General features: G+C 40.1%; 1 protein-coding gene and 1 non-coding gene across 2 annotated transcripts; both read right to left on the bottom strand.

Annotated features, from left to right (window-relative positions):
- Positions 1-1281: 1281 nt before the first annotated feature.
- Positions 1282-24602, bottom strand: LOC145351120 (saccharopine dehydrogenase-like oxidoreductase). Its single transcript, XM_080200774.1, has 12 exons — positions 24360-24602; positions 19710-19819; positions 17950-18030; positions 16499-16628; positions 12499-12548; positions 11207-11337; positions 9713-9830; positions 8638-8757; positions 8458-8514; positions 5220-5349; positions 3171-3252; positions 1282-1630 (listed from the first exon to the last, which is right to left on the bottom strand). The coding sequence occupies exons 1-12, from the start codon at positions 24544-24546 to the stop codon at positions 1525-1527; spliced, it is 1302 nt and encodes a 433-aa protein (XP_080056900.1). The 5' UTR covers positions 24547-24602; the 3' UTR covers positions 1282-1524.
- LOC145351260 (U2 spliceosomal RNA) lies at positions 20328-20519 on the bottom strand. Its single transcript, XR_013888368.1, has one exon. It is a non-coding gene; the product is annotated as a U2 spliceosomal RNA (small nuclear RNA).
- Positions 24603-24681: the final 79 nt, after the last annotated feature.

Here is a 24681-nt window from a genome sequence, read left to right on the forward strand (position 1 = left end):
TTCTTTCTACATGAAATGTATCTTCGGTGAGCATTATGAAACACCTCAAACATCTGCCACTGTCTTTACCTTTTAATCCATTTTCTCATTTCACTTCAGTGGTCTCTTGTAATTTAGAGACCGTAATTACTCTTGTAATTGCATTAAGTTTATGACTAGCTTCAGATCCACATTTCTCACCCTCATTCTGATAATGAGGTCATGTTTACAATCTTACCAAAGATAATCCTTTACCATGAGGTCATTAATTGGTCCTAAATCATTACATATTACCAGGTCTAAAGATAGCCAGTTCCCTGTTTGGCTCCAGAACATAGAGAAGTTGTCCTAAACACACCATAACTCACGAGCCACAGTTTGGCCAATGTTGTTACATACACTCCTGTATCAAAGAGCCACATCTCATCCCTCATGCTGTGAAACCTGTTAAAAATCACATACTGGAGGGAGGCAAACAGCAGGCTGCAGCCATGACCATGGTAAAAAGTCTGACAACACCAGGTTTTAGTCCAACCTATTTATTTGATAATATACTCATGACCATGTTTGTAGAGGGAAAGAACCTAAGAGCAAGGTGCAGCAATTGAGAGGGAGGAGGGTTAAGGTCAATGATTTGTTCTAGTGCCATCACAGGATTTCTTTGTTTCCTACTAGTCTATCATAAGGCACTCAGCACCATTATTGCTGACTCCCTAAACCCATTCTCTCACTGCTGACAGCCCAACATTCAATCTTTATCTGGAAAGGGAGGAAACAGTTTAATCCAGAACAGAAATGAAAGAATCGACCATACTAGGGACATGGGCACTCTGGTTCAGATGGCAGTTGCAAGAGTTTGTTTATAAAGTAAAATCCAAGCCTCTCCCCACCCTTTCCTTCCTGCCTTTTAACCAGGTGGGTTAAAATAAAATGGCCTCGCTAATCTGTCCTGCATGCCTACACCAACTGTATTATGGCTATAAAATCCAATCCATAGATATTGCTGTTGACTGGATTCAAAGATTCAGCTGAAAGCTTGACGCAGGGCCCTCCAAATTAACCAATACTTTTCTCCTTCTCACCAGTGTAGGCCCAGTTTTGCTTTCTTGTTATTCACATGGGGAGGATCTATTGGACAGCAAGTTTAGACTTATTATTATAAAACACCCACCTTCCCCACACTGAAGTGTAGAATTCTGTTTGAATTTGGGCTGCTTCAACTTTTTAAACTTCCTTTTAACATCTAAATGCAAATAAAATGATTGCAGCTAAAATTCAATTAAAAAATACACAGCAGTCAACTTTGAAATGGTTACATTCAATAAGTTTAATTGCTATTAGAATGGAAAGTGTAATTTTATTCTGAATCTTCAAGAGCAAGCCTCGGAAACCATCTATCACACTTGGTCATTATACAGTGATATGGACAAACTGCTGCTAAAAAGCGGTTAATTAAAGGTTTCTTATCGAAGGCAATCCTGACATTGCTGTCAATAAGCAGGGCTTGGAGCGCCACACACAACAGAATCAGAACATGTGGAACATTTATGCTTCAGGCTTGCTAATGACAGCAAACTCAATGCCATGTTTGTTCAGTCTTTCAATCAGGGTGGTCTTAGAGAATGCAGCTCCAGGCGAGTACACCCCACCCCTATATGAAAAAAGGGAAAAATACAGTAAGTTTGAAACAAAATGGCCCAAACTGCATTTAGAACCCACTCCAGTCCTCAAACCTACAGCAATCAGTGCATTTGCCAAATGACCAGTCATGGGAAGACAGTGCAGTATTTTCCAGGAAATTACTCAGATCCAGGCATCATTTAATGTTTAAGAGCGATAGTGCCAGTGATGCACATGTTGAGACACTTTTTTTAAAACCCAGGCAACTAGTATTTCATTTGTAACTGACTTCAAGATGAATAATAAACAGTTGCTTGGAGATAGAGCTGGAATCTTGATCAAAAGGAGTGGCAGGTTGCTGAAGCTTTTCATCTTGCACTCATCAGGCCAAATGCAAAAACGCCAAATTTCAAACCATCACACAACAATTTATACTTGGAGAAAGGGGCACTAACTGATTGGCAAGTCAACTGATTTAGCTGAGGTGCTGCCATGGAGAATGGAATATAGAAACAACAGGCTCTCCAAGCTCCCAGATGCAAGGCTTGATCATATTCCCATTGTTTCCTGTAGTATAAATGGTTGTGGTTGTTTGAAATTTGGCATTCTAGGGTTTGTCCTGATAATTGGCAGACAAAGTTTTGGCAACATGTCTTGCAATTATAAAACAGAAAAAAAAACCCAAAAAGCATTTTCTCAGGTAAAAATAAACAGCACTGTGCAGCCAAAATGGAAATGATGCTAACTGTGCCACCAACCTTATAATTATTGAAAAGTGACACATTGAGAAGGAAAGAGAATTGGGTCAGATTGATTCAACATTCTGACAGATGACTAAATTTCTAGGAACACTAGTTACAAATGAAGAAATAAGGTGGAATACTTTCACCACAGTAAATACTGCAGAACATCAATAGGGAAGAAAAATCGAATCAGAACATACATTAAAGGGGATAATTGATATATTCCTGAAGAGAAGGAACTGAGGCACAGAGAAAGATTAAGTGAGATTGATGCATAAAAGATAGAAATGAGTTTATTTTTGTTTGATATCCCCCCCTGATTCTCATCTCCAGGTTTTCTTTTATATTTCTTTATTCTGTTGTGGGATGTAGACTTCTCTGACTGAGCCAGCATTTTCTACCCAAGTGGCTTGTTAGGCCATTTACATTCAACCAGATTGCTGTGGATCTGGAGTCACATGTAGGCCAGGAAGAGCAAGGATGACTGATTTCCTTCTCTAAAGGGGAATTAGTGAACTTGATAGGTATTAATGACAGTTAATGATAGCCAAGAAACTATAATTACCAAGACTAGTTTGCTATTCCAGATTTTATTGGTTGAATGTAACTTCCAATCAACAGCTGTTGTGGGAACCAATGTCTTGCTGGACATTCCACTGGACAGGATTGAATTTACTAATTCAATGCCCTTCTGTTATACAGACAGATATGCAGGCTCCATTCCCCGCAGAGTAAGAGAAAAAACACACACACGCACACATGCTTTAGAATCAACAATAGCATTTTGAACCTTCAAAATATTTCACTTGTCTAAGTGATGAAACTTACCGATTAGGCAGTGACTTTTGTTCCCACAGTATAGTGACAGCTGCCTGCACCATAGCAATTGGGGTGGCAATATAACCAGGCTCTGAAATAAATAACATAGCACCAAGGTTTAAAATGAGGCCAATAAAAAAAAAAGTAAGGCTGTGCACTCTAGAAAGATGAGCAGAAGTACATGGTTTCTGAAGAAAACATCATTTTCTAAGTCATGTCCTGCCACATGCAGAAAGGGGAAGTGGCAAAGACAATGCAATCACTGGATTACACCAGTGGATCCAGCCTTTCATTTAATTTGCTGCATGCATTCTTAATGTCCAATACAATAAAAATCACCAAATAACAATAGTTTTGAAAAAACTTTCTATTCAAATTGAATGTTTGAATAGTTTGAGGTTATATCAAAAATGTTATAAAAAAAGACAAAAAACTAAAAAGAAACTTTGGATCTACTGAAAAGATGCAAAGCTTTACAACAAGTTTAACAGTGGGTAGGAACTAACAGAAGCTCTGTTGTGACTGTCCATTTTTCGATGTGTTACCAACTGATTTGCTCGATGCTTAACTATTAAATTTAAACAGTGAATTTTTGTCCAGTGATAAGGGCCATTAGTGAAGGGGTCACAGGTGCAAGCTTTCTAGATGAAATCTAGAAAGAAGGAGTTTCTACTTCCAAAGCTTTCACCTTCACAGAACTTAGTTTCTTCACTAGATTATCTGCACAGATCACTTAGTGCAGATCCCTGCCCCATCATGGAAAATAGGATATGCAGGTAAAGACTTCCCAGGATTGCCTCATCTGCAGATTGCCAGTGTCAAAGACACTGGTTTAAAAACAAAGCCACTGTTGTAGAGGGTGTATAGTCAGGGATGAAAAAAAAATACACTGTCTGGACAAAAAGGGCAAAGACACAGCAGAGAATTTGGGGGCAAGACTGAAAAGTAAAAAGGTAAGCAAATCATGATGAAAATGAAATCTTTATTAAGACATTCCTGAAGAAGTGAGAGCATAAGCTTTTACTCATACTTTAACTCATAAGAATTAGACACACAAGGGTAAAAAGAACAACATGCTTTACAGAAAAGTCAAATCAGATTACAGGAGCAATAATTCTATTTTCTTGAATCCATTCAGTTCCAACACTGATTCAGCAGCCTGTTTTGATCTTAGAGCAGTGCTGCTTTCTGCTGTGCAAGAAGGAAGGCTTAGATTTTCACAGTAGCCTCAAAGATTCCAGGACATTTCAGATAGGATTAGGATGAAGGGAGCATGCAAGCTCTCCAATTTAGTGATAATTGATGTGTTTTTGGTGGTGATAGTTGGTGAGGTAGGACTGGGACTGTTCACCAAGATACAGCTAGCTCCTGTGGGACACTGTACACCAATTAATAAAGAAAAGAGCAAATGACTATATTTATGGCTGGGACCTTATTTAACATAGAAGTATTTAAAACATAATTAAAATTCTCTTTCCATCCTGCAATCTGTCCAACTGTGCTGTCTTTTGTCCTCCTGTTACTAGTACAGCAGAAGTCACTGCAACCATCTATACGCAGTTAAATTCCTTAACCTCATTTTCAAATCCCTCCATGGCCTTGCTCTTTCCCATCTCTCATGGGATCCAGACTTGCAGCCCTCTGCAATGTTTAGGCTCCTCAAATTCTGGCCTCTTGGATATCCCAATTTTAATTACTCTGTCACCAGTGGTTGTGCTTCCATTGCCTGGATGCAGAGCTCTGAAATTCCTTTCCTAAATCTCTGCTTCCTGCCTTCCGGTTGCACCTCAGAACCTCTCGCTTTGACTGAGCTTTTGACTGTCTATCCTAATACCACCTTATGGCTCAAACATTTTTCCGTGAAACACCCTTGGGACATTTGTGTTATGTTAAACCCGCTTTATAACTCACAAGCCACTATTGTTTTTGAATTTTGCTTGATTTACCCTCTGCACTGTGCCTATATCAGGAACAAACATCCCATAGTGATAAATACCTGATGCACACCAAGTCAACCAACATTTCATAAGGCTAGTTTGAATTAAATATTGCCCATACCTGGCCCTTTCACTTGAGTGTATATTTTTACTGTAGGTTGGCTTTGCTGTGGATCCTGGCCTTCCTGTGGATCCTGGCCTTCCTGATACCCTTCACCCAAGAAGGTCATGCTGAAAGAGGTCCCTTCCATCTGCAAAATATAAAATACTATTAAATGTGGTTGATTTCAGTTTTTTGCAGATTTTTCTCTTGTTGCCCAATTTGGACAGTGCAGCCTCAGATTTCAATATTTTTGCTGCTCCCTGTCTATAAAAGAAACCATTAAGACAGCTTGGCTCAATCCATTTTCAGTGCAATGAAGTGAAAATAAAAAACTTGCACAAAGGGAAGTACTAATGTCTGAATAATTTGCTAGGGCAGCATCTGAAAACAGTTTTTAAACCAGAGGATACTGATCAGTTGGAGACTTGGGCAGACAGAAGGCAGATGGATTTTAATCCCAGCAAATGTGAAGTAATGCATTTTGGAAGGTCTAATAATATCCAGTAGATGGCAGAACCCTTAAGAGTATTGATAAGCAGAGGGATCTGGCTGTACAGATACACAGGTCACTGAAAGTGGTCGTGCAGGTGTGGAAGGCATCAAGAAGGCATATGGCATGTTTGCCTTCATTGGCTGTGGCACTGAGTTTAAAAATTGCAAGTCATTTTGCAGCTTTATAGAACCTTATAGTTAGGCTGCACTTGGAATATATAGTGTTCAATTCTGGTCAGCATGCTACCAGAAGGATGTGGAGGTTTGGAGAGGGTACAGAAAAGACTTACCAGGAAGTTGCATGGTGTGGAGGGCATTAGCTATAAAAGGAGAGGTTGGAGAAATTTGGGTTGTTTTCACTGGAATGGAGGTTGAGGGGTGACCTGATTGAAGTCTACAAGATTATGAAAGGCATGGACAGAGTGGAGAGTCAGAAGCTTTTTCCCCAGGGTGTAAGAATTAATTACTAGGGAGCACAGGGTGCTTTATGACAGGTGCCAAGATCAGGAAGAAAGTGCAGAATAAATTCATTGGGATGATACCAGAGATTAGAGGTTTCAATTATGCAGAGAGACTAGAGAAATGCTGGCATTTTAATTCCATTAGGACAAAAGGAAGTTAAAACAAAAATCCTAAAAATTGAGATCTTGATTTAAAAAAAACCAAAAAACTACATCTTCTAATCACTGAGCCAATAACTGAAGAACATCAATTTATTGGCAAAATTATCTCCAAAAGATGTGCAGGTTAGGTGCATTGGCCACGCTAAATTGCCCCTTAGTGCCTCAAGATGTACAGGTTAGGGGGATTAGCAAGGTAAGTGTGGGGTTACAAGAATAGGGCCCGGGTGAGATGCCCAGAGAGCAGAATCAAATGGGCCAAAGGGCCTCCTTCTGCACTGTAGGGATTCTATGAAAAGGTGAATTCTTTTCTTTAAATAAATGCAGAGGGTTGCAAGGGCCCAGAATGGTCTAACCAGTAAGCAGAAATAAAATCCATAACAGCTTTTAAAAAGGTGAAAATGGATGAAGATTTCAAGAATAAAAATGTAAAAAAAAGGTACAGGGAATGGGACTAAGTTGACAACTCTTTCAGAGGCCAGGGGCATGAGCGTTAGGAGAAACAGATTTCTTCTACCTTGCAAAATTCTGTGATTGAATGTCAAACACCCTTTTTACTTCATTGAATAGTTCATTTTCTTCATGGACTTTGATTTAAGTATATATATTAATAAAATACTTAATGCATGCTTAAGTATGAATACACACAATAATACATATTGAAACAGTGTGAAACTTGATATTTGTTTTCCAAAGTTTGAAATGAAATATAATTATACTTTAGGCAGCCAGTTCAATAACTAAATTTGGGATGGTATCATGGCACAGTGGTTATCACTGCTGCTTCACAGCACCAAGGACCTGGTTTCAATTCTGGCTTATGGTCACTGTGTGGAGTCTGCACATTCTTCCCATGTCTGTGTGGGTTTCCTCCAGGTGCTCTGGTTTCCTCATCCAAAGATGAGAGTTAGGTTGATTGGCCATGCTAAATTCACCCTAGTATCAGGGGATTAGCAGGGTAAGTATGTTGGGTGATGGGAATAAGGCTTGGGTGGGATTGTGGTCAGTGCAGACTTGCTGGGCCAAATGGCTTCTTTTGCACTGTAGGATTCTACAAACTCCAATACGTCTTCAGCAAACTGCAGCGTTTGCAGTCTGCCAGAGATTGACAGTCAATTGAGATCATCTTTTTGCAAATTTAGGATTGACAGTGGTATTAGTGGGCAGAATGTTATGTTCCTGTGCTGGTGAATTTGTAAAGTGGGTGGGTAAACGCAAAATTTCTCATATGGTCTTCACGACAGAGTGCTGCTTGCCATACCTTGGCGCAACTTCGAGTTTCACCCACCCTTGCTGCAATTGAGGCACTTAAATGGCCAATCACTGAACACTTAAGGGTCGTTTCCCCACTCAGCCTCAATTTTCAGCTTAGCAGTTCAGATGCACAGAGAAAGCCCAAACACTAGCTCTGCTCAGTCCTCAGGCAGAAAGGGAAGGTGATCCTGCACTGGCAGCCTCTGTTTAACTTGCCACCCCGCACCCCGCTCCCCCCCCACCCCAAAAGGTCTAACTCTGGCCTCTCCACCAACACCCCAAACCCCTTCTGTCCACTCTGCATTTTTGAAGAGCTCCTTCTGTGGAAAAAGATATGAAAATACAACAGCAAAAAAAAAAAAAATTTACTCCAATTTATAAATCAAAGAAAGGTTTAATAAAGAAACATTATTACTCCAAACTTGGGACCTTGCCCTGGGCCACTCCAAGCTCTCCACAATTCCACACAGGTTCCTATTTATAGTGAATCAGCTGGTCAACTATTACATCACTCTAATTGGTTTCATGGTTTACTGGGTCAGCTGACCCTTACATCTTGTTCCCACTATGTTCAATGCAAAGTTGTCACTGGTTTCATTCTAACACCTGGGCCTCATGTTCCCAACCTGCCCCAAGACCACCCAAAACCAACTTGGTGCTAGACTAGAGGGCTGTTAGCCAATCAGACTGGTAGGCAGCTCTGAGATGAGACGCTCTCTCCAGAGCAAGGAGCAGCTAAAGCATTGTTGGAGTGTAAAATCGCTGCGGGACAGACAATGCCAATGGGAATGCATTCCCTACTGACTCTTCAGATGGATGAGAAGGGAAACCCCAAAAAACAACCCGGGTCAGTTTTAAACAAGCTCAAAAACAAGGAGAAATTAAGATACCTGTTTTCTGGATGGTCCTTGTCGAGTAAAATATCCAGCTGAGAAAAACTCTGGATACTACATGATAAACAGAAGGCAACAAAATTACTCAGAGCAGTACCAGAAGTGATTTATTAAAAATTTTTAACAAGGTTATCATAGTATTTTTGTGAAAAAAAAACATAGATTGAGGCCACTTACTTTGATAAGGAGATTTCTTCCCCATCTACAGCTTGAGAAACACCAGAAGAAGAAACCAGCTATCATCAGCAATATGACAGAGCCCAAGCCACCAACAGCAGCATAAGCCCCATACTGGACCTGGGAGTTAAGCAAAGACAGACATCAAATGGGACTATAGCCACTAATTATAAAAATATATTGAAGAAATTCCCAAACATTGAAAAAAAAAGAGATATTAGAAACGTATGACCATGAGCTGAGAACTGCAGTGCGTCAACTGAAATTAAACACGTTCAACAAAACAGATGGGACTTCAAATTGCCGCCATCATAAATTCCTAAAAAGTCATCCTCGCCCTTTTCTTTCATTTTCTCTCTCGCCCTGATACTGACAACATTAACCATACACAGTAAAATCAAATTGAGGTGGGCTGCCTGTAGTGAACTTTCTTGTAAAGGAACACTAATCATCCTGCAGTTTTATGTTTAAAAATCACAGTTCTAAATCCTTTAATTTGTGTGTGTGAATGCATGTGCATGTTTAAGTTTTCTCCATTTCATTCATCACTAATATCCTTTTATCCATTATTTAATCAGAGATGAACTTTTACATCATTGCACTCATGATCATTATTCTCCTCTTCCTGCTTTTTGATTAACATGTCTGCTTCCTTCTAACTCTTCACTGTTGAAGAATCATTGACACCCAGTGATCCTGACTATTGCTGCCAGAATTACAAGTGTTTCCAGCAGTTTTTGTTTGGCGTTCTTACTCCTTGTATCTGAGCCAGCAGTGCTCATGCAGAGTCCACATAAGGCCATAACACTGAACGGGCATCTCCTGTTTTGTTGGCAGGAGAGGGAGAAAAAAATTCCAACGAAATTACACAGGCGCTGCAGCCACTGCCAACTCCATTTTGTAAACTATTAAATTAAAAGCAGCTTCAGCTTTCTGGGGAAATCATGGGAATTGCATTTTGTCTCTTATTTCTAAATATCTGAGCCATATTCAATGTAAAGTATTAAAAAAAGTTAACAAACCATGAATATCAATGCAAAGATACAGGATTTAAGGAAACTAAGAATGTACTTACAGGGCTTTCCTTCAAGTTCTCGTGCAGGTAACGCTGTGTGCGTTTGACTACAGAAGGATCAGATCCAATGAACGGGATAGCATATTGATTCATTATGTTACTATAAAATACTGAACCTCTGTGAAGGCAAAAAAATCCAGATTCAAAGAAGCCTCTAGCCATTACATATATTTATACCACAGACTGGATAATAATAGGCTTCCTAAACACGCACTTTTTAAATTGTTGCATCACCGGGAATAGCTATCTTTTAATGGCTGTTCCTTCTCACTGACTAAATATATCTCTCCACACACACCTTTAATTCAAAGCTTCTCATTACTGGCATACCCTTTATCTAAAGAAACCTTTTTATATTTTACACAATTTTTTTTAAATGAAAAAGAGTAAATGAGTCAGATCTACAGACTTGCCATTTGGAATTCTAAACAAAGCACACAGTAGTTTTCCTTGTGGTGAATCTAGATTCAGACACACATTGTCTAAAACATTCATTTCATGTTAGCACAAAAGCACAGGTTTGCACCCAAGCAAAAGAGCAAGGAAAATTTGGAGGCTAGAGTAAAAAGGATTATATTCATGCTAGCCAAAAATAAAAACCATTTCACATATTTTTAAAATCTAGATAAAAAGACACATTGTTCGCTATGGCAAAGTGGTATCCAGAGGTTTTTCTGAAAGTGTTAGTGGCTCAAAGTCATGTAATATTTTTCACAATTTACAGAAATGTCCAGCTTAAAAGCTGTTTCAGTCCTTTGTTGAAAAATTCACTATCCTGTTTGATACACATTATTTAAAAGTTACTCAGTATGCACTTATAGATTTACCAGAGGAAGCATCTTCAACTTAATCAAATAAAGCAACATTTTAACAAGTACAATTTACAATTTGTATGCAGAATTGTAACGTACAATAGTCAGAATACAAAACCCAATTCACCCACAGAAAGTACATTCTGCTTAATAGACTGGGTCTGTACTTGGAGTTTGAAGTGGGGTTTGGGGGAGGAGGAGAGAGAAATCAGAGACATAAAATAATGAAGGGGATAGGTAGGGTAGAGGTAGAGAGAGAGATTCTTCCTGCTCAAAGGATAGCAGGAGTAGAGGACACAGCCTCAAAATAAGGGGAGGTGGTGGGGGGTGGATTTGCAGTTTAGATCACAGTTGAGGAAGAACTTCACCACCCTTTTTGAGTGAAGAATCTCTGGAATTGTCTGCCTGTTGAAGTGGTGAAGTGGTGGAGGCTACCTTGCTGAATATATTTAAGTCACAGGTAGATAGGTTTCTGATAGACAAGGGAATTAAGGATTATGGGGAAAAAGCAGGAAAGTGGAACTGATCCACTTCAGATCAGCCATGATCTTATTGAATGGCAGGGCAGGCTCGAAGGGCTAGATGGCCCACTCCTGCTCCTATGTTCTTTCAGCGCACAGTTGTAAAGTTGGACTACACAATCCTTCCATTATATCAACAGATGTGTTTATTCTTTACTCACCTTCGTCTTAGTTTGGCCCCAATAACTGGGAGGGGTTTATGTCCGAACTGCCTTCTCAGTTTCCTCAAATTTTCCTGATCGGCTATCCCATGGATTGCTGACTGCCAAGTTCCATCATGAAAACTGGCACCCTAGCAAGATAAAAACTGTTCTGACCAGCAGAAAACACAAACTAAAGTGCATTGAAACAATTAAGACCTTTTCTTAGTCAGGCTGCCCAATTAATGATAGACAAATGCACTATATTTTCAATCAAAAATGTGCCTGTTCCATTGTCATCTGGTACATAATTACTGTAAAATTCACATGTAATAGCATCCGGAAAGGAACGGTGGAAGTTTCTGCCCTAGAATCCATCCAAAAGAGTTAGGACTTCTCCCAGAGTCCTGGCCAGAAGTTAAATTACAGCTAACCAAAATAGACTATCACTTACCTCATTGCTGCTACAAAAAGTTGCTGTGCACATGTTGTAAGCTGCATTTATTTATATAATAGTGAATACATTTCAAAAGTAATTCATTAACTGAAGTTGAGGATGGTTTAGGTTGGAAAGTGGAAAACCAATATAAATTAAAAATTTCACAAACAAATTCCTCCATCAAAGTCAACCTGAAATGGATAGTTTTAAATAGAGAGATTACGTTTGGGGCTTAAAAGCTTTAAAATGTAATAAGTCATCCCAATAAACCCCAAACTTTGATATGGGATGGAGTTGCGGTAATGTCATTGGATTAGTAATCCAGAGGTCCAAGCCAATGCTCTGGGGCATGGGTTCAAATCCCATCAAGCTGGTAGAATGTCCTTTAGGGAAAAAAATGTGCCACTCTTACATGGTCAGGTTTAAACATGATTGCAGACTTATTACAATGTGGTTGACCCTTCACTCGGGTGAAGTGACCACTTGGTTCAAGGGCAATTAGGGTTGGGTAAAGAAATGTTGGCCTTACCAGCAAGATGCCCACATTCCCATGAATGAACTTTAAAAAAAAACACAAACGCATGTCGAAAATGCAGAATTGGAGGTGATGATATTAAATGATATTAAATAATGATATTAAATGATTCAGCAAACAATGGTGATAATTAGTTGTGCAAGTAGATGCACTTCCAAGTACTGTGTGACATCTCCCCAGCATCATCTGAAACCAACAAACACTATGCTAACAACTGTCATCTCCATATTGGTTAATTGGATGGTTACAAATCTCCAATAGTATAAATGCCAAAATTGCCCACTGAGAACAGTACATTACGATTCAGAAAAACATGGTCACTATTCACAAGAGACAAACCTCAGGTCCAGATTTCACTAATAGGAAGCTTTCCACAGCAGTCAGAATACCTGAACAAAAAAAAAAATACATGGATGAATAATAATTCTCTAATACACTAGTTTTGGGAAAATAAATCCTACATCATTATTCAATTCTTCTGTAAGAGTTTTTTTAAAAACAGTTCCAAACTATCAGCTAAAGTTAGGTTGTGCTTAAGGCTGTTAAATTATAGTTGTTCCAACTTGTATCACCATTTGAACTATAAAGAGGGTTTGAAGCAGCTGCCATTGCTTAATTTGGAGAGAAGGTGGGAAGGAACAAGTATTCACGGTTCTTAAAGAAAAAGAGAAAAACTGAACCTGGATAATTGTTCATGTTCTAAAACCACTGGGCATCACCCTCAGGTTTATAAAAGGTGCAGACGGCAGAAACTGGTTAGATTTAACTACACAAAGACTTGTTAATGTGTGGAGATGCTGGCGTTGGATTGGGGTAAGCACAGTAAAAAGTTTCACAACACCAGGTTGAAGTCCAATAGATTTATTTGGAATCACAAGCTTTTGGAGCTCTGTTCCTTCATCAAGTGAGTCAAAAGGTGATTCATAAGAACATAAGAAATAGGAGCAGGAGTAGGCCAACTAGCCCTTCGAGCCTGCCCCACCATTCAATAAGATCATGGCTGATCTGTCGTGGCTCAGTTCCACATTCCCGCCTTCTCCCCATAACCCTTAATCCCCTCTCTTATCAAAAACCCATCAACCCACGTCTTAAAAATATTTAGCGAGGTAGCCTCCACCACTTCAACAGGCAGAGAATTCCAGAGATTCACCACCCTTTGAGTGAAGAAGTTCCTCCTCAACTCTGTTCTAAACCACCCCCCCTTTATCTTGAGGCTGTGCCCCCTAGTCTTGCTATCCTTTGAGCAGGAAGAGTCTCTCCACCTCTATCCTATCCTTCCCATTCATCATCTTATATGTCTCAATGAGAGCTCCCCTCATTCTTCTAAACTCTAACGAGTACAAGCCTAGTTTATTCAGCCTCTCCTCATAGCCTCAACCCCCTCAACTCCGGCATCAGCCTAGTAAACCTCCTCTGCACTCCCTCCAAGGCCAAAATATCCTTGCGTAAGTACGGTGCCCAAAACTGCATACAGTACTCCAGCTGCGGCCTTACCAATGCCCTATACAGCCACAGCAAGGCCTCCCTACTTTTATATTCAATCCCCCTTGTGATGAAGGCCAGCATCCCATTCGCCTTCCTGACCACCTGCAAGCTGGGTTTTTGGCGACTCATGCACAAGGACCCCGAGGTCCCTCTGCACCGTCGCATGCTGCAGTTTTTCTCCACTTAAGTAATAGTCCTTCCGACCATTATTCCTACCAAAGTGGACCACCTCGCACTTGCCAACATTAAATTCCATTTGCCAGTTCCTGGCCCATTCGCCCAGCCTATCTAGATCCTTCCGTAGACTCTCCACACCCTCCGCACAATTTGCCTTTCCACCAATTTTGGTGTCATCAGCAAATTTTGACACCCTACACTCGGTTCCCTCCTCCAGATCATCTATATAAATGGTAAATAGCTGAGGCCCCAGCACCGACCCCTGGGGCACTCCACTAGTCACCATCTGCCAATCCGAATAGCACCCAGTGACCCCCACTCTCTGCCTCCTAGTTGACAACCAGTCCTCTATCCACGCTAACACCCTACCCCCAACTCCATGCCACCTGACCTTCTGCAATAACCTCGTGAGGTACCTTGTCAAATGCCTTCTGAAAATCAAGAAAGACCACATCCACCAGCTCTCCTCTATCCACCGCCCTAGACACATCCTCAGAACTCCAGTAAATTTGTCAGACACGACTTCCCTTTAACGAAACCGTGCTGCGTCTGCTCTATCAAGCAGTTCCCCTCAAGATGCCTCACTATTTCCTCCTTGATGACGGATTCTAACATTTTACCTATAACAGACGTTAAACTAACAGGCCTATAATTCCCCGCCTTTTGCCTGGCACCCTTCTTAAACAATGGCGTAACATTAGCCGTTTTCCAATCTTCCGGTACTTCCCCAGAATCCAGTGACGTCTGGAAAATAACCACCAAGGCATCCACTATCACCTCCGCCATTTCTTTCAGGACCCTTGGATGCATTCCATCCGGTCCTGGGGACTTGTCCACAATCAGCCCCTCCAGTCTGTCGAGCACCACCTCTCTAGTAACAGTAATGTCATCAAGACCCTCCAGTCCTACCACCTTTCCATTCAAGAGACTCACTGAAGAAGGAGCAGCACTTCAAAAGTTCATGATTCCAAATAAACCAGTTGGACTTTAACTCATGTTGTGAGACTTCTTACTTGCTAATATATGGAATTAACTGAGGTAAATAACGTTAAAGAGAGGAAAATGGATATACATTTAAAGAAATAGTCAACTGAAATATTTTTTCAGCTTGACCAGAATGGCCACATAGAAACCGTACAGTGAGAGGCCATTTGGCCCATCGAGCCCAACCACAATCCCACCAGGCCCTTCCCCTATTTCCCTACATATATTTTACCCACTAATCCCTTTAATCTACGCATCTCAGGACACCAAGAGGCAATTTTAGCATGATCAACCTAACCAGCATATCTTTGAACTGTGGGAGGAAGCCGAAGCACTGGGACAAAACCCACTTAGACACGAGGAGAACATGCAAGCTTCACACAGACAGTGACCCAGGCCAGGAATCAAACCCAGGACCCTGGAGCTGTGAAGCAGCAGTGCTAACCACTATGTCACTCAGTGTTCCCTTAATGTTCTTTCTCCATTCCAGAGCCCCATTAAAATTACAAGTATTTTCATGGGTTAAAACAGAATTTAAGTAATATCAAATTTTAGATATAAATTTACAAGTTATATAAACAAATAAAGAATTGAATAACATTAATAATTGTCCTTTTCCAATTATGGAAGGAATTCAATACCTCAGTTATTCAAATAATCTCACCTTGGGCCTAACAGAATTCTCTGCATCTTGGAAAGTGGATTTTATACAAAGCAGAACTGGAACTGAGTAATTAAGAAATCATTGGAAAGCACAAACAAGTGCGTTGGTAAATTGCATGAGAAACAAAACAGTCTCAAGGAAGTTGTGTGTTAATTCTCATTAAAGGTTACATCAGTTTCAATAGTAAATTAATATTAAATTATTCTCCAGGTGGTCACAGGAATTAGCTCAGCTCTGTTTATCTGAACTAGAATCTTTCATTTGGACATACATCAGGTTACAAAAACATGTTAATATTGGATTACACTGGTATTCCAAACAAGATACCAAATTGGGTACCAGCTTCTTAAGAAGGGTTATCCTAGTTGTACGTTTCAGATTACTCAAGGAACCAGGTTGAAGGCTGGCAGATAACTGTTCCAATTACTGCCTTTGCTAAAAATGTTCAGTATCCAGATGGTGCCCTGTGTTGAAGTACAGCTCAAGTTGGCACATCAGCAATGTTCCCTTCCAGCTGGATACCTTTTTTCTTTCACCACTGGACTCGTCTTACTTCAAGAACTAATTACCTGATATACACCTAATGTCAACTAACATTTGCATTTGAACTTGGAACTCAAAAATCTTAAGAACAATGTGATACCATTACTTTACATTACTGGTTACATCATGATTTTAAGAACATCCATGCATGCACATAATTAAATTTTAGCAAGCAGAAAATGATACCTGACATTTTGGGATTGCACTGAAGCAGCAAAATTCCCCACACACCTACAATTTCATTGTCTATCACCAGAAAAGTTCACTGAGCTTTTGTCATTTGTCTTAGACATTAATTTTACATTGCACAGACACGGTTGAGACAATGCATTGGTGCATCAACAAGATTATAAAATAGTATATGGTTCAAAATACACAAATATGGATCAAAAGCTGTCTGGACAACATTGAAGAACTTGGGAGCTCTATAATATTTGAATTGCTGTAACAGAGTTTATCATCTGTAACTTACTGATTGTAAATTACCTTTCAACTGGCTCCTGGTATACAGTATACCCATATCAGCTGGAATGGAATCAAACCCACAGCTTCCAACTATGTACACTCCTTTTTCAGCAGCTTGCTCGTCATATTTTAGTTGCATGCCTTCCAAAAACTGTGAATGACAAAATGTTGCAAGTGTTGCTTTTTTTAAAAAAATTTGAAAAGTTCTCAGCAATATCATTTCACTTGAAGAGCCAAAAATATGAACTGAACAATCAAATGTGAAACTTGACCAGAGTTGGAAATACAAACTAAGAAAGTAATATTCTGGAAGCAATTTAAAGAGCAACATAGGCAAACATTTCCAAGACAGATCAAGTTAAAGTTAAAAAATCTGGTGGGATGGATTCCACCCAAAAGGTTTGGGGACTGGCCTGTTTTGAGAAACTGGTTTTGTTTTCAAAGTTAACTGCTGCTGGATAACATCACACTATCAACAGGCAGCCAACTGAAATCACTAAAATCACGGAATCGCTACGCCAAATGTAATTAAAGTTCAAGCAGACGAAAAAATGTGATTATAGTTTTCCAAATAATGATAGATCACTGCTAAAGTAAGAGGAAATATTAGAAGTACCTATTGGCTGTCCTTAATTTGAGACTGATGTTTTCACCATAGGTTTTGGCTATAGGACTAAAGAGGTCAATTTTCAACCTACACTTCCTTGGGCGCATAGGGCAGGAAGTCCCACGAGCTTGTGGGATCTGGAGTGCAGGACTTGATTCCTTTTGTTTCATATTTTAACCCCATCCCTGCTCTGTCATTTGAGTGTTGATAAACAGGATCTGGTGTGGAGGGTGCTTTTGGCCACCCGGACAGAACGTCCAGTCCATTGAAATTTATTTTAGAGGAATGCCCTCTCGGTTAATGGGAAAGGAACAGATGGTTTCAGGGACAAGAACTGGGCAACTGATGAAGAGTTCCTGCACAAAAAAGTTAACCCACCTTCATTCTTTGAATGTGCACTTTCAGCATTTCTGATTTTAAGTATTCAGTGTTACAAAAATATTGTGCTGCAGTCATGAAGGTGAGCAAAAATACATCAAAGTTTAAACTACTAAAAACATTATCCCTCCCATAACCACAGTAACAGTATCTGACCACATGGGCATTAGACTGGTCAAAGGTTGTGTAGCTTTATCAGCTTTTAAGTTTTTTTTTGTCTAACCAGTACTTCAACTTTTTGCTCCCAAATAATTAATGTGCAAAATAATAACTGATGAAGTTGAAAGGAACTGTAACCTTTAATCATACAGGGTAATTAGCATCTGTAATGTCTACAGATTCATGATGGAAAAATGTATAAAAACAAGAGACTGTATTTATAAAACATTGAAATCTTGCTGAGGAATGCACACAAAACAGCTTTTTAATTAGGAAATTACTTAAAAAAAAAATCACTCTGGCTATTTCTTAAGAGAAATATCAATACCTGAGGTTCTCCACTAACATCAACACAGTGTGTTCCATTTTCAATGCAGGCTTTCACCACTGGCTCACCAAAAAACCTGTACTAATAACAGACAGTCTGGATTCAGTTACCAGCAACTTCAGGGTGGGTCACTGCACAATTTATTTCATTGCGAAGAAAACACATTGTATTCTGAGCTATTAGAAACAACGACATATGTTAAAAATAATTTACCCCCCATACAAATATGAGGGCTTCACGCTATTTCCTGCTAGTTATGATTCATTTGTCAATTTTCTGGTTAAGATCCAATTCACTAAAATCTAATTAAACAAAATGTGTGTGATTTAATCTGATTCTCAACGTAGCCAGTATTAGTAATTTCATACTGATTTTTGAACGCAAGACTATTTCATTCTATTTGTTAGCTTTTACTAAAAAATCTTAACCAAATAGTAGTGTAACATAGATTGAGATATTAAAATTGAACTGTGCTTAAAGTCTAGACACTGCATCTTGCTTTCTATACAGATGGGATTTGTTACAGTATTTCAGTAACCATGAATCTGTATTCCAACAAACATTACCAAAGCTTATGAAAGCATAAGTTGCTACATATATATTAGAATGTACTTTTACTATAAAATGCTAGTTCATTTTTAACAGTAGTTTTTAAATGCTTTCAATGGTACTCAGCATTAAGTAAAAGGACTTGATTCCAATAATGTATTTTTGGCCTAATTTGCTGTACAATGAAATTTTTAGCTAAATATTACTGAATTAATTCTTATTCTTTCCAGCCTTAGTACATTGAGCGACAACAGAATTTAAAAAAACTCAGCTCAGCCATCTCTACAGAATGTATCTTTAATAAAGACAATTTGTTTCCTGGCCCAAACTTATTCCCAAAAGCTCCACATTGATAAAATATTTTCACATCCTATATATTCCATTCTTTGTGCGTGCATCAGATTGCAGAGCACTTCAGAAAAATAAGACTTCTCCCTTAAGACAAAAAAGTCGCACTTCAAATAACACACATTTAATCAAAGACTCTGAAAGATTCATGGCGACATAGTGGTACAGCAGTTAGCCCTGCTGCCTCTTAGCGCCAGGGGCCCGGGTTTGATTCCTGACTTGGGTCACTGTCTTTGCAGAGTCTGCACATTCTCCCTGTGTCTGCATGGTTTTCCTCCAGGTGCTCCAGTTTTCTCCCATAGTGCAAAGATATGTGGGTTAGGTTGATTGGTCATGATAAATTGTCCCTTAATATCAGGGGGATTAGAAAGGTAAATATGTGGGGTTATGAGAATGGGACTTAGGTGGGATTGTTGCTGGTGCAGGCTCAATGTGTTAGAATGTAACTGGTGACAACTTTGATTGGATGTAATGTGACCAATGGGAACAAGATGCAAGGGTTAGCTGACCCAGTAAAACATGGAATCAATTACAGAGTGATGTAATATTTGACCAACTTATTCACTATAAATAAGGAACTATGTAAAATTGTGGGGAGTTTGGAGTGGCCCAGAGTGAGGCCCCAAGTTTGGAGTCATGATGTTTCTTTATTAAACCCTTTTTGATTTATAAGTTGGAGTACGTTTTGTTATATTTTCATTAGCTGCATTTTGAAAAGTTCCTTCTTAAGAAACAAATGGCCTCCTTCTGCACTGTAGGTTCTATGAATCTATGAAAAGTACTGCAAATACATCCTTTAAATTGACAGGACTACACTGCACCAATAACAGATTTCCTGTTTCTGTCCTCAAATGTATACATACTGGTCCCACGCAGTTCAGGATCACCGATCCCTGTTGGCACATTGAAGCAATCGACAATGGATCATTTATATCACAGATTATACATTCTTTAGACTTCAACTCTGGAGCTCCTGAAACAAGAGCAATTATTATTTCACAAAAAAGGGGCAAAAATAATATTTATCTCTACAAGAAAACACAATACATTTCATTTACTGGAATACATCAAATATTACTCCACCTTAGAAATGCATTGCCCTATTTTGCTTTGTTGTATTTTTTAAAATTATATGTTTTGGTTATATGTACACCCATTACAATGTTAAACAAGCGTACAAATCTACTTTAGTAACACAAGAGTGGAGACTAAACAATCGAGGATTAAAACAGGTTTGAAAGAACAAGACAGGACACAGTTTCAAGCAGAGGCATCAGCTTATTTTTCTATGTTGTTGCATTTCTAAACTCGGTCATCTGTGTGTACCAGTTGAAAACAGGTACCCACACTCCATGGCTTGAGGAGTGAAGAGGAGGAAGGATCATCTTGTTTTTATTCCAGTTCAGAATCTCAACAAGTTGGGACATTCCCAATCCAAGCTGACAAGACAGGGCTCTCACCTCCTGTCTTGGGCTTGATCTACATGATCCAAGCTGATTGGAGTAGGTGTAGCTCCTACTCCAAGGCTTGATCTCATTTGCATCTTAGCCAAAAGGCCGAGATGCTGTTTTTAAAAATTGCAGCAAATGAAGCTAAAGTGTAACCTAATGACTTCAACTAAGCACAGCATGTTGATACTACACTTGATCTTAGCCAAAAGGCTGAGAAGCGATCATCTTGAGGTTTGAAAAACTCCCAGTTGGGTGTAAGACAACTCTGTCTCTGGCCTTTGACACACTCCCCCAGCCTACTCCACAAAATAAATGCATACAAAATAACAACATGCAGCTGGGAATTGCAAATTGATCTAATTCTACTGAAAAACAAGAACGGTTATTTATGATTTGACATTGCTGGTAATAAAAGAACAAATATTTCAACTATACTGCAGACAAGACAACTATTGTTGTAAAAATGAGGACAACAAGTCCAGTTATCTTTCCGTTATCTTATCATGCCTAAATTATGAATCTGAGAGACCACAGCTGCAGGGCATAGTGGAAGAGAAATGCTTTTTATTTAAAACTTATTCTTTTATGGGTTGTGGGTATTGCTGGCTAGACCAGCATTTGTTGCTCTTGTGAAGGCAGTGGTGAGCTGCCTGCTTCAACTGCTGCAGTCCATTTGTTGAAGGAACGCCCACAAAGCTGCCTGGAAGGGAGTTCCAGGAATTTGACCCAGCAACAGTGCAGGAACAATGATGAAGTCATATTTATTATTGAACTTTGAATCATATATAGGGATGCTGAAATTCAAGAGCTTGGTTCATTACTTTCTTGAACATTCACAAATGTTGGCCTGACTGAAGCCCTCTTATTTAGATCCAGCCAAGATTTCCATTCCCCGTACCATGACCCCACAACACTTCTTGGATACTCACTCATGCTCAACTTGATGGTGGCACAAGTGCTTGACCTGAGGTGATCTATGAACTGTGCACCAGGCTATCAAAGTGGTCTACTTCAACCTCAAAATTATTGCTCAATGTCCCTACATCACCTCCAATGTTGCCAATTTTTCATCCTTCACATAGGTCTGCCTTGTCTTGCCCAGCATAAATTTCAGCATATCCAGAACTCTGATACCGTTACTAATTTGATTAGCCCAATCCAAATGCAGATTAAAAACCTCTCCACCACCTACAAAGCAGACATGTAACAAAATATTCTCATTTATCTGACATAAAAACAAAATTCTCAACATCATCTAGGGCAAAGCAGTCTGCTCAATAGGCACCCCTCCCACCAGTTCAAACCATCACCTCTTCCACCACCATTTTACTAATAGCAGCAACTATCTATGGAAAGCACTGCAGCAAGCTGCGAAGGCATTCGACAACAACCCCCACACCTACCATCTCCATCAGTTAGAAGTATAGCTTGACTCACTGTCTGTGGAACTTGCACGTTCTTTCCATATCTGCCTTGGTTTCCTCCGGGTGCTCTGGTTTCCCCCCCACAGGCCAAAGATGTGAGGGTTAGGCGGACTGGCCATGTTAATTGCCCCTTATTGTCAGGAGGATTAGCTAGGGTAAATGCATGGGCATATGGGGATACAGCCCAGGTTGGATTGTGGTTGATGCAGACTCAGTGGGCTGAATGGCTTCCTTCTGCACTCAGGATTCTATGATAAGTACAAGGGCAAAGGGCAGCAGGTGGATGGAAACACCATCACCTTCAATTTCCCTTCCAAGTCACAGTTTTTTTTTGGACATGTATTGTTCTGCTTCTGCTCTAGTTCTGTCAACAGCAGGTAAAATATCCAAAGGCTGCCAACATTTGTACAGGTAGCTCTAGCAAAATAAGGCATCACCTGCTGACATGCTTGTCCCGATAGTGAAAACTTTTAAAAGGAAATAATCTAAATATGAGTCTTCAGGAGCTCAAGTGATGGGCTGTGACTATTTCCTTTGGTAGCTTGTTCCACTGTGGCATTATCTTTCGGGAGAAAGATTGCTGGTACACTGTCTTAGAACATAAAAACATAACATAAGAACATAAGAAATAGGAGCAGGAGTAGGCCACCCAGCCCTTTGAGCCTGCCCCGCCATTCAATAAGATCATGGCTGATCTGTCGTGGCTCAGTTCCACATTCCCACCCTCTCCCCATAACCCTCAATCCCCTTGCTTATCAAAAACCCATCAACCTGCGTCTTAAAAATATTTAGTGAGGCAGCCTCCACCACTTCAACGGGCAGAGAATTCCAGAGATTCACCACCCTTCAAGTGAAGAAGTTCCTCCTCAACTCTGTTCTAAACCGCAACACCCCCCCCTTATCTTGAGGCTGTGCCCCCTAGTCCTACTGTCCTTTCTGAGCGGGAAGAGTCTCTCCACCTCTATCCTATCCACCCCATTCATCATCTTATATGTCTCAATGAGATCGCCCCTCATTCTTCTAAACTCTAACGAGTACAAGCCTAGTTTATTCAGCTTCTCCTCATAGCTCAACCCCCTCAACTCCAGTATCAGCCTAGTAAACCTCCTCTGCACTCCCTTCAAAGCCAAAATATCCTTGCGTAAGTGCAGCGACCAAAACTGCACACAGTACTCCAGCTGCGGCCTCACCAGTGCCCTATACAGCTGCAGCAAGACCTCCCTACTTTTATATTCAATACCCCTCGCTATGAAGGCCAGCATCCCATTCGCCTTCCTGACCACCTCCACATCATGTTCTGTCATTACCAGAGAGTTCTTGTTTCTGTCAATTCGCAGATATCTATTTACATTTTGTGGAAAAAAAAGTCAGCCTATTTTCCTCCCACCTTTGCTGCAGTGATTCCCATTAAATTTAACTGATCAAGGATGGGATATTGGTGTATTTCCCAGTGATGTGAAGAATGGTGCATCATGTTTGGATTGCTTCAATCTTATTTATAATAATTTCCTTTTCCTGTCACCAGTTCAAAGTTCTGGATTTCTCCACCAAACAGCATTATCGAAGTATCACCCTCACAATAACTGCAGTGGTTCAAGAAAGCAGGCCACTTCTCAAAGGCAGCTAGAGACTGGCAATAAGTATCAGCTTTGTGAACAAATCTATACCTTTTTTTAAAAAAAAAATTGCCTCTTTTTTTGTCTTAAAAAAGTCTGCTTGAGCCCTACATTCTTAACTGCAAACATCATTTTTTTTTAAAAAACAAGGTGATCTACTCTATCATCCTTCCTCTTTAATTAGTGCCAAGTCCTTCAACCACTTGTCTACAAATTGGAAATTCTACCTTAAAAATGCTTTGTCTTGACACACCTCTCCCCACCTTTAAAACTGCTTCTTAAAGAAGACTTGTATTCATGTAGCAACTTTAATAGCCTACATCTTGCGACAGTGGCTTTTCCTAGTCTTCTAGATATTCTTAAATCAGATCTAGCTTCCATTTGTTAAATGCCTCTGGATCATTAAAAACAAATGTTCATTTACCCTGTTGCTCCAACTGTGGAAATCAATGACCTGCCCAACACTAGGAGTACAATAGTTCATATTAGTTTTTTTTTAAAATGACAACTAAAATTAAACAAAGCAAAATTTACAATGCATATCACTGCTCTTTTTGGTCAATTTAACTAAATCACATGAACAAAGGGGCAAATTAAAAGGGACAGCTCCCAAAAGGAGGGGAAATCACCCAAAACAAAGGACAAAGTGGAAAGGAAACTTAAAACATCAAATTAAAATGTGATTAAAGGGGTCAACAATGCACCCCATTCCCTACAGTGTCGTGGGGTAGGAGGGAAGGAGCAGAAAACTGACTCTACAGATCAGCTCTGACAAAACCAAATGTGCAAATTAACCTTTCAATAACTTTGCCAATGGCAGACATTTAAATATTTCATACCCTGACACATTGTTCCCCAGTTGCTGTGAGCAGCAATGGGTGGAAGAGTTTGTCCAAATCAAAACAATTTGAAGCATTTTAAATGATATTACTTTAATCCTTTTAGAGTGAAGTCTTTGCAGTGCCACACCCCCCTTTTCCCCGAATCCGGGCCTGGTGGCCGCTTCAAAGCCTGAGACTCACCCAGGGCGCTGGCCGTCCGCCCCAGCACCTCCTCCAGCTTGGTGCGGTTCCTGCCAGCCACGGTCCAGCTCAGCGGCCGCGGGGAATCCGCCTCGGCCGCCACCCGGGCCGTCTCCTCCACCACAAACTGGCCGGTGAAACCGGAGGCACCGAAGATGATCAGATCGTAGGGCCGGCCGCTCGCCATTTCGGCAGAGAATGGGAGAGTGGGGAGGCAGCCGCGCCACACCGCCTTTAAACTCCACCCTCAAGCCGCTGTGCGCCTGGTTACACCAGCCCCCTCCCAAAATCCCAATCAATTCCCAACATTGCAGCACCTCAA

This window comes from Carcharhinus amblyrhynchos, chromosome 12 (assembly GCF_965287045.1).
Source record: "Carcharhinus amblyrhynchos chromosome 12, sCarAmb.v2.hapA, whole genome shotgun sequence".
Lineage (NCBI taxonomy): Eukaryota > Metazoa > Chordata > Chondrichthyes > Carcharhiniformes > Carcharhinidae > Carcharhinus > Carcharhinus amblyrhynchos.

Excerpts from the sequence above, each read along its gene's own strand:
- LOC145351120 (XM_080200774.1), bottom strand. The coding sequence starts at position 24,546 with ATGGCGAGCGGCCGGCCCTACGATCTGATCATCTTCGGTGCCTCCGGT. Across the intron at positions 19,820-24,359 it reads GCGGACGGCCAGCGCCCTGG|GAGCTCCAGAGTTGAAGTCT; the intron begins GTGAGTCTCAGG and ends CTCTTGTTTCAG. Across the intron at positions 16,629-17,949 it reads ATGTTAGTGGAGAACCTCAG|TTTTTGGAAGGCATGCAACT; the intron begins GTATTGATATTT and ends TGTCATTCACAG.